General features: G+C 43.4%; 1 protein-coding gene across 27 annotated transcripts in view; it reads right to left on the reverse strand.

Annotated features, from left to right (window-relative positions):
• MAGI1 (membrane associated guanylate kinase, WW and PDZ domain containing 1) overlaps positions 1-12,806 on the reverse strand; it is a 339,592-nt gene that overhangs the window by 70,205 nt on the left and 256,581 nt on the right. For all 27 annotated transcript variants that reach the window (XM_062630261.1, XM_062630259.1, XM_062630265.1 and 24 more), the window contains exons 4-5: positions 6,041-6,247; positions 2,954-3,164 (exon numbers count right to left, since the gene is read on the reverse strand). In XM_062630261.1, coding sequence (XP_062486245.1) covers positions 2,954-3,164; positions 6,041-6,247 — 418 coding nt within the window. The remainder of the gene's footprint in view (positions 1-2,953; positions 3,165-6,040; positions 6,248-12,806) is intronic.

Genomic DNA, 12,806 nt, shown 5'->3' on the forward strand with positions numbered 1-12,806 from the left:
TTTTTAACTACACTAATAAAAATCTTCTGTCAAAGCCTTTGATGGAAGTTGAACAGCTTTATTTTCAACTCTTCCTTTCTACAAGACCCCGACTGTACTGTGATGCCTGTCCCAATGGTGAACGCTGCATAGTAAACAGGCTTAAAATACATGTTTCTAGAAACTATTTTTTCCAATCATTTCACTTGCATACGCAGACAATCTCGTAACACAATGCCTCTTCTACACCCTTGATATCATTGTAGACATAACCTGCAAATATATCCCTCCAGTCCCTGAGGTATCATTTATCTAGCTTAGCCTTTAACACTGCTTAACAGTTTTAAGTTTCAATATTGTAGTAATGCTATTTACTTCTCCTTCAAGGTCTCAGAGGCTTACAAACTTAACCTTAGCCTCACAACAGTCTTGTGATGCTGGAAATGCTGTAATGAGGGCTATGATCCCTGAGGAACTAATAACCAACCAGCACACTTGCGTTTGACTGCAAGAAGAGGGGGTTTACCCCCTCCTACTACTCAGCCCTCCTTGAGGCAGGATGAGCTAATGTGTCTAATCCTTTTGTAAGCTTCAGAGCAATCGACTGCCGACTAGAAAAGTGAATGGCAGAATTCAGCAAGCCAAGCAGAACCAAGGGATTCTGCCAACTTATACGTAAGAAAGTCTTTACCCTAGCTGAGAAAGAGGATGGTGTGAGGAGAACAGTAGAATATTTGCGTATTTCTTGTAACTTTGCCTTGCTAACCAAAGGCCCTCCACAGTGTGGTTTGCTGACGCACAGAAAGTTTAGCTAGACACCTTTCAGATCAAGCACTCAAGAGGGACAAGTTTATGTTAGACCTGTTAACATGCCCAGATCTACATGCAGGGTAATGAGGGATGGGGATACTTTGGGTAATGAAAATCCCAATTAAAGCAGCATGGAAACATCTCAGGAGACAAACTGCTCCAGCTACAAGCCATAGGTTATCCAACACACAATTGGCCCCACAGGACCTGCGCTGGTTCTGTGTAAGCAGCTCAGATGTCTCCACACCGTTCCCTTCAGCACCCAGACTCGATAACCCGAAGTGCTCTAGATGACAGTACAGGCATCTGAACCAGCTTAGGTCCACACAGCCCATTAGCTTGTTCTCTTGATACAAATCAGACTAAATAGTTTCTAGGCTCAGGGTGTCCTTAGAATGAGCAGAACTGCAGTCATTCAGTGCTACATCCACTAACACAAAAACCTGCACAAAATCACCCCTTCTGCGTCTTCATCCTCAAAATGGTCAATTTGTGCTTCAGGGAAGGAAGCAGCTGGTGATCTACCAGATTTTCATGTCAGACAGACAGTTACGTATGCAGGCTACATTCTTCCACCACATATATGATTCTCCTGCAAAAGGTCTAACAAATTCTTTAAGGTGCTAGTCTTGCATTGGTAAGAGAACACACATGCACAGAGAATATAGCAGCTGTGAGGCTGGGTTTGGGGGAAATTGCTGTCAGCAGCAGCTGAACCCTTGGCTGAAGTATGACAGCAGGGGCACACATAGGTACAAAAAGGGAAGCAACCGGCTGCTTGGGCAGCATTTAGTGCTCATCATCCATCCTCCTTCAGAGGAGAAAACAGCAGGCTCGATGGGCTATTACTCAGGCTGTTTTATATACATTAAAGCCAGAAAGCACATCAAAGGATGAGGCACCCCGAGGAATAATGAGGGGCAGAATACCGTGTTTGGGATAATAAGCACATTTCAGTTTCACCTGATAGGCAGCTGAGGAGAATTTGCATTGTGCCTTCTAGACTTTGGCTTGCATTAGGGGGTCGGTGGAGCCTCTTCAGGTAATTGAGGGTACTGTGGAAAATGGCCTTTTTTGCAGCAGCCCTTTCCCAGCTGGCGGAAGAGCATCTGCAGTGCTCTTCATGCCCCCCAGACCTTCTCTGATGTGTTCTTGTGCCATTGCAGCCAAGGGAAGACCTGCTCTGGTGAACTTTTCCTGGGCCCGGTCCAAAAGTCTCCTCTCCTGATGATGAAGCAGGACTGCTCCCCTTAGTGCCCTTACCCAGCATAATTCTCTGGAGTGCCTGAAGGAGCATTAGCAGAGGAGGTTCTTCTGTACTAACTGGCTACTGGCTCCTGGTACACAGACAGAGGATCTCAGTTCCCAAGACTGCATTAAACAGACCACCAAATCCAAAATCAATTCCTCACCCTCCTCCTCTACTTAGGCAGCCAAGGACTCGAGAGTTTCAAAAGCTAATTGAATTTTAATGTCTAGCTAAACTCTGTGCAAGAAAACCCTTCCACTAACAGGTCCCATTTGTAAGTTACCCCTATCTCAATAAATCTAGACAAGTATAATTAGAGACTATTATTTATGGCCTAAAAAATCAATATCATCATAGAGCTGCTGACAGCACTCAGCTCTTCAGCAAAGACTGCAGAGCACGAGGTATTTCTTTTCCAAACTTCCTGTGCCTACTCTGCACTGAGCTATTCCTCCTGCAAACTGCTGGAGCATGTTAACACACTTGGCCCATTTGCTCTGATGAGAGGACAACATACAAAGTCCATTCCCCAGCTCTGCTTCATGTGACCTGAGAAATTCTCTCTGTTGCATTTTGCACAGAGGCAGGCTTCAGAAATGTTTCAGCCCTTTCAATTAGGAGCTTTCACTCCACACGTGAAAACAACTGGCCCATATTTTACAAGTGTCTGTCGCTTTTTTAACCACCCTCATAAAACAAGCAATTCCCTCTGACTTTGAACTCAGGAGTAATTTGGTTGTTAATCCAATCAGGAAATGCAAAATCCCTTCAGAAGCAGGAAAGAACTTAGAGCTCTGCAGCATAACCGTATACACTAAATATTTAATACACACACAAAATGCATCCATGGAGATTTACTTATGCCCAGAGAGAGAGGGAGAGAGATGGAATTAGAACAATAAAAATGTGCTTTACTCTATAAAATAGACTTCTCCGCTCTCGGTGTAGGCCATCTCCCAGTTTTCTGGCAGAGGACCTAGGTTATCCTCGGCAGAAGGAGGTAGGTATTGAGGGAGGTTCTGAGACGGTTCCGTGGTGGGAACGTTGGTGTGGCTCTCAATCACAGACGGTGGGGCTGTCTCTCTTACGATATGCGGATTATGCTCGTCTTGGTCACCAGACGCTGCTGTGGAATAAACAAGCACAAATAAAATTGAAAAAAATAAGTCTTTTTCTCCTCCCATTTGCTTCTCTGGGTTTTTCCTTATGGTTTTCCCCTCCTTGCTTTTATAATTCACAACGCAGAGCAACAGATGAACCGAGGGCAGAGCCTTTGCAGTCTTTTTGCCAGCAGGGATGAGCTTGCTTTACCCACGCATACTCTGCCAGCCAGACCCTCACCAGCACAAATCAGAAGCTGTGATCAGCTACTGTGTTCGCTTTAATAGGCACCAAAGTCTTCCAAGCTGTCTGAGGCCAGGCCTCACTGATGTAGAGGAGTTCAATGGGTTTCTGAGCAAGCTTACAGGTTCACTCCTGCAGTGCCAATTGTGGGACAGGGATTAGGAGAATAAAATGTCCTCTTTGAAGAATGATCAAAAGGGGAGTTTTTTATAAGTGCAGAAGGTGGCCAGAAGCTCAGAATCAACAAGCTAATGGTGAAAGTCCTTAGTGCAGGGAATCTTCTTTAAATTAAAAATTAAAATGAATGCCAGGACTACACTGCATGTCCACATGTTTGCTGCTCACTACTGCCTGATCTTGCTGTCTGAAGAGGTTTATGCCACAGCTTATCACTGTATCCTTCCAGTCAAAGTCACTCAGGAGTATTTTATAGTGTATCTGGCCCTTCTCCCTCTAAGGAAATATCCCTGATGCTTATATCTGTGCAGTTTTGAGCTGTATCCATAAAATAGTGCTGCTCATTCCCTTCACCCCAATCACAGTAAATGCTCTCCAAAAACCAGGTCTGTGCCCATAATTCCTTCACAGAGAAGTTTTGGCAATAACAAACAAATTCTAAAACTACCCCGTGGGTACCAAATGGATTTTCTATGTTTGGCTTTTGACGGTGATGAAAATTTATGGCAGTACTTCCAAATCACCTGAGACCACCAGCCCCGGTACCTGCAGCAGGCAACACACTGAGCAAAACACAGAGACATCAGTGTCACGCTCAATCCCAAACTAATGGGACTGAAAAGGCTTCACAGCCAAGACCTCATCTCCGCTTTCCAGACCAGGGACCACTGACTTCCTCAACTCACAGCCTTGGTTTTTGGGGGTCGTTAACTGTAGCTCCTGCACCACTGTAGTCTGTGTGCCGCTACTGCAAAAAGACAAGCTAATGAAAATAACAAAGGAGAAGAAGTGGGGGAAGAAACATCTAGACTATACCAACACCCTCAGCTGCCTGTTTTCTATCCTTCCTGGTGTTCAATATTTTTAGGTAGAAGATGACAAGATAAAGAAGCATAAATGAATCATCGCCAGCTGACGACTGAGAGCGTAAACATGCCAAAGTTTGAAAAGCACAAGTCACCGAGAGGTCTTCTAAGGAAGCAGGAGCATTTTAATATGGCTAGCACACTATCGTGTGAATTAAGCATAAGGAATCACTTTGGTATATGAGACTTTTTCTTGACTTTGTGCCCATTTAATGGAGGCAAGGGGCCAGGGTTTGATAACGCTGTGACAAATGAGCTGCATCTTTCAGTATTACATCTTGCGAAGGAAAACAGGAAGAGAAATGATGCTCAAGTTAGTTCAGGGGCACCAAACTGACTCGGGAAGCAAGAAGGTCAAACAGAATCTCCCACCAGTTTCCTCCCAAAAACAGATCCTGTGACAAGGACTGAGGTTGCTGGAGTGTCATGACATGTGAGAAAATACCCTCAGTGCAAAACTTTGTAGAAGAGATGGTAAACAGACAGAGACTCCAGTCTGGGAGGAATTAGACTGCTCAGGAATGACTCGGGTTGGAAGCATGCATATATGTAACAGGCAGTAGCCAAACAGAGCACAACCCTCAAAGCCATTTGACAGTTTGGTCAGAAAGAGCCAAAACTAAATCTCAGCCTAAATCCTTTTAAAGCTCTACAGATGTTAGGACTTTGGCAGGTAGCAACCAGCATGACAGCTAACTATGACCCATTAGAGGCTGGGAAGGAAAACTGTCATGGTGGGAGGAACTGAGAGAAAGAAAAAGAACCTAGTGCCAGTGACGGTGGGCACCCACAGCAAACAGCTGTGAAAGGCTCAGAGGGATGGATAAAGCTGTTTGCTAAGTGCTACCTTCAAAGGGAGCTAGGAAGATGAATTTAGTGCTTGAAACTGAGCTGAGGAAATGACGCTCTAAGCAGTAACAAATACCAGGATTGCAGACATGGGGAAAAGCTCTTGCTCCTCAGAGCTAAACAAACTTCCAGTTGATACCTCTGGAAATGCAGCTGATCTCCAACAGCATTTTGCACTGAATCTGGCTGCACAGCACTTGGCTTTAAACTGCAAAAGTTTCCAGTGATCTTTCAGTCAGTGCTCAATGGCAGCCACAATGGGAGTCAGATCTCTGTTCAGCAAGACACAGAGCCTTCACAAAATAAAAAGCTTGCACTTAATGATTCAAACCTCATTCCTGCAGCAAGCAACCCCCAGCTTGCTGGAAGGTACCTCGTAATTGTATGTGACCGGCTATCTCTAGATGCAAGGAAGGGGAAATGACAGAGATGTATTTAGGAAGGACCAATATTAACTTCAAATGTATTCCTGGTCTGAGTCACTTCTTATTATTTGTAACTGTCAACCACAGCTCAACTCACCCTTGAGCTTTGTAATGGATTTGAACTTTTGGATCTGAACTTTCCCTCAGTTTTGTCTCCTGCAGCTCAACCCCACAAGGTGTTTTTAGAAGACACGACTGTGCATGTGATACCTGGACATCAGCCATTCAGGTGGTGTTGGCTGTGACTGACAGCTTTGCAGGAAACCAAACCTCCCAAAAATCCCCCTCCAAAACCTTTCCCCATGTATCCTAGCTGACAGACCATGATAGTTTTGTTTTACCTGTGAAGCTACTGCTCATTTCAGGTACATCATCCTCTTCCTCATTCTCTGTATGCACTATGCCAGCATTTTGCATATCATTGTAAGACTTGGTTCGCTTTGGAGTCGACTGCTTGGAGCCAGACTGCAGGTTTTGCAAAGCATCGGTGGAAGTCACTTTCCCACTGAGGGGCTGGCTGGGAGGCTTGGGCGTTCCATAATAGTTACCTAGGAAGTAGAAACACATTTGCATCTTCAAAAGGGAGCAGTTTATAGCAGCAAGATTTCGACTGTATTTTATTTTCAGTTCCATTAAAATCTGTCTCTCCCCACCCGTAAGGGAATAAATAAACTGACACATTATTCCCATTTGGGGGGGGGGCACATATTTCATCTTGAAAGCAGACACAGAAATATTTCTTGCCTTTAAAGTTACTCTTGTTGAATCTAAAAGTAGAAGCAATGGTTGCATTGTTTAGGTGCACTGAGCATACAAGGGCTAAAACAAAAGGCAGTCATGGTGAATAGCAAAACTTCATCTTGTTACATCTGAATTTCAACTAGTAGCCTTTTTACATGCGTGCACCCACACAATGCTGTGGCAGATCTGGAGTAAGCCCTGCAGCAAATAAAAAATTCATGACTGCTATCACCCAAAGAAGTGATGAAAGGCTCAGTGGCCTGCTTTAATACACAGGTTCTTTTAGGGTAGATGTTGCATTTAAAGAGAAAAACCTAAAAGAAAACTTTGTCAAAGGAGAGAAAAGGGAAGACACCACACAGCATGGCTTTCTTCGAACAGGAAACTCCAGTTGGGTCAATCTGGGTAGAACTGAACAAGCAGACCTCGGAGCAAAACTTGAAGGGACAAAGATGCACCCACGGTTACACAAATCTCAGCAGCATCACCAGATGTGATGGAAACAGTGCAAAGTGCTTGTGATGCTTTGCTGTCACTTTAAGTGATCATGGAAGAAACACAGGATAAGCATAGGTTCGCTGATACAAGAAGACTGTTTTAACATCTTTGCTGGTGGCATGGACAGTGGGATTGAGTGCACCCTCAGGAAGTTTGTTGACAACACCAATCTGTGTAGTGCCGATGACATGCAGGAGGGAAAGGATGATAAAGAAAAGCAAACTCTGGAGGGAAGGGAAGTTAAGTTCTTCCCTATGAGGGTGGTGAGGCACTGGCACAGTTTGCCCAGAAAAGCTGTGGCTGGCCCATCCCTGGCAGTGTTCAAGGCCAGACTGGGCAAGGCTTGGAGCAACTGGGTCTTGTGGAAGGTGTCCCTGCCTGTAGCAGACAGATGTGAACTACATTCTTTTCTGTAATAATTAAGTTGCATATTTAATATTAATTCTCCAGAAAGTGTACATACCCCTTTATTAACTCTTACACTAAATGGAAACCACATGCCAAAGGCAGATTTTGCAAAGGCACTTTGAAACCTCATCTGTGCTAAAAAAGATTCTTTAATTTACTTATATACACATGCATGTATATTTATGTTGCAGAAGCCATCAATGTCGCTCATACGTTGGAATATGACACTGAATTTAAAAGTCAGCCAAGCACTTTATGCAGTATTGCCACTCACGCAACACACTGCTCACCATCACACACTCAAGGCTCACAATGACATATCCTTATTTCAGTTTGGAAGTACTAGCTGCTAACCTCAACACCTCTTTAGCTGACTCAGCTGCCATTAGAGCATCTAGTTCCCTTACAGCCTCAGAGCTATGTGGTTTGTTAGCTTTAGGATAAGACCAGAGAGATCATGCATGTCTCAGCACTCACAGAACTCCACCTGTGACTTCAGAAGGTCTTCAGACACATCAGGAGCAAGGGAGACCACCCGAGAAAACCACTTCAGACACAATTTGATGTCTTTCCCACTCACATCCTCCCAGGAAGAGGAGAAGTCTTCTTATGGAGCTGAGGATGGAGAAGTCAGAGGAGGTCCTTTCTCCACGCTTTTACAGCTGGAGTACTAGGACAGCAACATGTGCAGGTTTGTCTTAACAAGGTGTGTTTGAGCCTGTATACAATGTCGTGGATTCAGCTCCATAGGAGCAGCAACACTCTGCAATGCTTTCATCTTCTGTTCATCATTTCAGAATCTTAAATGTGCATTGATGCATAATTTATAGGGAGAAGGAAATTACTTCTGGAAAGAGCCTCTAATGGGGATGGAGGCTTCTCATGCAGGTTGCAGTCTCTGCTAGAGAAATGATTCTTATGCTCTACATACTGCAGGAGTACTTTATGCAAAAAGAGGAGGAATGGGGGAGAGCGCAAAGGGAAAATGCAAGGTAGGTGGGCAGAAAACCCTTCCTCCCATCCTCTTTGGCATTTCTCCTGAAGAATGCTGCCACGCTGGGGTTTTCTGAGCTGTTTTTTTTTGTTGTTTTCTTCCCCCAGATAAAATGTGTGTTTTCTAAGGATGTTAACTGCTAAGCAGAAAGCACCACGTGTGTGCCATATATGCAAGAACAGCTTTTATTTATGGCACTGCACATCCCTCCTTTGTGGGGAATTTATTTCAGATCTGTTGTAAACGGTTAAATCTTTTTGTGATGGGTGCAACAAAGTGAATGAAGGGGACATACAGATGTTGCTAGTGTGGATTTTCATCTGTCCTGGACAAGAACATAGCACAGATGTTACCACCCCTCCTTCAATTACAGAGAAATGCATGATTTTGAGTTTTGCTCCTTTTCAGTTCCTTTAGCAACAAGCAAGGCTGGAGCTCCTAACAGTTCACAGCGAGCTGTTCCTCAGCAGAAAACCAGGCTTCTCTAAAGCATTTCAGATTTGCTTACACCAAAACCATTAATCACATCTCAAACCAGCCATGGTTGTTGGTACTGCTATTAGTGAATAATTACTTTCTACCAACACAGTGTGCTGTCTTAGAGGATCCCTGCAAGTGCGTATGAACACAGAGCAAATATGAGTTTGAACCTGAACATGGCTCTGTATGTGTGGATTTTGTTTTGCAGAATATAGGAAACGCAGCCATGGGGGCTGAACTTTCCTTTTTCCTCCACAGGAAGCAGATTCAACCCAAGTCAATATTCCAAAAAAACCACATCTTTTCCATCAGATTCACACAAGGACATTCAGGTTTGGGAAACAACTGAGCTCATGATGAAAAACTGCAAAAGAAAGCTACAACCCAGCTTCCAGGTGGCATGGAGAATAAGAGAAAATGGGAATACTTTTTCTTCACATTTGCTAGATGCAAGCAGACCTATTTCTCTTCTCTAAGTAGTTCTTTTTGAAGACAAAGCACGTGGGCCCAGACGTGGGGGCAGACACAACAGTAGGAAGGACTAGCACTTGAAAATCATCAAAACTCATGTCTAATGCTATAAATTGGAAAGATATTTACCTTATGACTCAGAAATGCAGACATGCACCATTAACAACTGATACAGTGAACAGATCAGCAAGCGTTTTAAAACACTCAGACTTGACATTATTTATTCAAATTGATCAATGTTTAGAAAAAGCATACATTTAAAAATATGCTTTAACAGTGTTTTGTGAAACACCTGTAAAGCCTAAAAGAAGGGGCTAACTTCATAGCCAGTGTAATTTGTACTGAATATCCAATCAGCTCTAATTATTAACAGCATGTTACATGTGCATACATGAGCATCTGCCATCCCAGAGGATCTCAAAACGCTTATTAAACTCAGCACAGCAGTTATGGCAGGACTCCCTGGGTTGCTGAACTCAGGTGAAGCTCTGCAGAACTTCTAAGGACTGTGCCCTTAACATGCTGTCTCAAAGACAGAACAGAGCAGCCTGTATCCTAAATAACGGAGATTTCTAGATCAAGACAATGGGAAAACCTCTACTTTCCTGTGGAAATGCCAATCTGAAGCAGCCAGGACTGCTTCAGAAATGGCACTTTCCCATGTCTGATTCCTATGGGAACCGGGCTTCCAAGCTTCACCTTCCTCTCATTCACAATTGAATCCTGCCTACAGCAACTGAATTAATAGCTAATAACAATGCATTCACTCAGCAGATGCACATGCCATTAACTGAATTCCGTGTCATCACCTTTCATTAACCCTTATTTTATTCAGTCCCTTGGTGCTTACAACTTATTTAACCACAACCAGAGTCTGATGGCAGCTTTTGCAGCCAAAGCCATGACTCACTCCAGGCACTGTAAAGCACCACTTGGGAGAGTGCATAAAAATAACAATAATAATGAAAAAAAACAGAATAGCTATTGGGAGTAAATCGGTTTCTTTTCATCTCCTTATCTCTGAGTGTCAGCATCTTACACATTTTAGCATCACGTGCAGTAATTAGACTTTAGTAACAGCTAATCACAATAATAAGACAAGTTCTCATCATCGTAACACCTCTTCCTCTGCCAATTCAAGCAGTGATCACAATCAATGAAAGCAATCTACAGTAGCTTCTACCCTGTCCTGCAGCTTATGAATTCAAGCAATGCTGTCAGCCAAGAGAACTTCCTTTTTGTATTTTAGAAACCTAGTGTTAATGGAAAATTTGCCTTGTATTTCAAAATAACAAAACATTCCTATTAAACATTCCCCTGACAGGCAGAAAATTCACAAACTTGTTTATGTGACCTGGAATTTGAAATGTAATTCACGAAAATACACCAATTAGCTACCCTTAAGTAAATAACTATGAATCTAATCCATAAAAACTTGCTAAGCAGCATGCAATTCAATCCAAGCTGAAAGGACTCCATCCATCAAAGATGCTGTTTCTGGAACAGGCAGAACTGAACAACAGCAAAGACACAGTCTAAAAGGGTCTAAAGTGGAATGGATACAAAAGTAGATGTTTCACCTTGCAGAGAGGGAAGATGAGACCACAGAGGCTGCTGGGGTTGGGACAGGGTAGCAGACCTGACATGGAGAGGTGTGAGAAGGCAGAGAAGCTGTGTGCAAGAGAAGTCTGAGCCTGAGCATTAGTCCTAATGGTATAACATCACTTGAAGAATGCGGTCCCAAAATGTATATTTTAGTTACTCTAATTTGTAGGCGTTGGCTCTGCAGGAGCTGTTCTGTTTTTCTGGGGGAGGAGAACTTGTGTTGCACTTCTGGTGTGATGAGATTTAGGCCTGGGAGTGCATTTGTTTCTCAGGAAAGGACCAAGCTGAGTTCTCCCTCTTTACTGACACCTACTGTGAGGCATAATTTTGCAATTATAAAACTCCCAAGAAACTCAAAAGCCTCTGTGTAGTGCAGAGAACCCTGCATCCATGAGAACTGCATCTGATCTTCAGAGCTACCACTCTGTGTTAACAAGGGCTCCATTAAAAGCTCGTGCTTTAAAAAGCAGTTCATAGCGTAGTCTTAATACAAGTGGGTATTTTGGGAAAGAGACTCAGAGATAAGCAGCAAAATTAAGCAAGGCCTTGACAAAGAAGACTTTAAATGTAATTATTAATGTAATTGTTTTCCAAGATGCAGCTCTTCTGTGCACTGTACAAGAACCAAAATAATTGACCCTTAATTTTTGCAAAGAGCTTCTGCTCATCTAATCCAGCACGAGTGCTCGTGTCTGATTAGCACAGGATGAATAGATTCCTGGGAGCAGAGCTCCTGCTACAGTGTTTTGTCTGTTCTCTTCCCAGATCGCATTCTGCTACAGATTTCTACATTTAGATGACAGATCTGGCTGCTGTCTGTGGGATTCACCTTGCTGCAACTGCACATTGATTAGCAATTGCCTTGAGGAAATTCAGAGTATCCAGGCAACCAGGAGGAGGCCGCAGATACAGCATCTGGATCGGAAGCAACACACAGGCAATGAAAGAGATCTCCAAGAAATTAACCTACAATATATGCAAATACAATTTGCTTTAAGTAGTGGATTCTCTGTCAACTTTTGCAGTTATTAATGGTGAGGTTAACTGAAAGATTGGACTGGCTTTCTTGTTAGATTAGTCAAAATGTCACAATATGCATATGTCCTGGGTTCAGCAGTAGCAATCGTTTTTCTCCTTCTTAGTAGCTGGTGCAGTGCTGTGATTTTGACTTTCAGCCTGGGAACAGCACTGATAACACCAATGTTTTTAGTTACTGCTTAGTAATGTTTACTCTGACCAAGGACTTTGTGAGTCTCATGCTCTGTCAGGGAGGAGGGGAAGCCAGGAGGAAGCAGAGACAGGACACCTGACCCAAACTGACCAAAGAGGTGTTCCATACCACAGCACATCATGCCCACTATATAAACTGGGGGCAGTTACCCGGAAGGGTTAGATCACTGCTCAGGTCAGGCTGGGTATCGGTCGGAGGGTGGTGAGCAGTTGTATTCTCTTCCCTTGTTATTTCCCTTATCATTATTATTATTGGTGGCAGCAGCAGTGGTTTGTGTTATACCTTAGTTACTGAACTGTTCTTACCTCAACCCGTGGGAGTTACGTTCTTTCAATTCTCACCATCCCTCCAGGAGCGGGGGGAGAAAGGGAGGGAGTGAGTGAGCAGGCTGCATGGTATTGAGTTACCCACTGGACTTAAACCATGACAGCATATTGCATTTTCTGTCTGAAATTTAGCATAGACTGATTACTGTCCTCATAGGCAATTGCCAAAATAGCAGAAAGACACCTACAGATCAAATCAGTCTCATTTATCCTGATTTTTCCTATGTTGAGATATCACAAGGTACTGCCACATGCTACTGTTAACGCTCATGTACAGCTGCATCTAAGCACATTTAATGCATGGAAAAATCTCTAAAACAAAGCAAAGACATACAGAAGCAGTAAGACCTTGT

Source organism: Pezoporus occidentalis, unplaced genomic scaffold, assembly GCF_034315485.1.
Source record: "Pezoporus occidentalis ecotype Australia unplaced genomic scaffold, CSIRO_AGI_Poc_V1 ctg35, whole genome shotgun sequence".
NCBI lineage: Eukaryota > Metazoa > Chordata > Aves > Psittaciformes > Psittacidae > Pezoporus > Pezoporus occidentalis.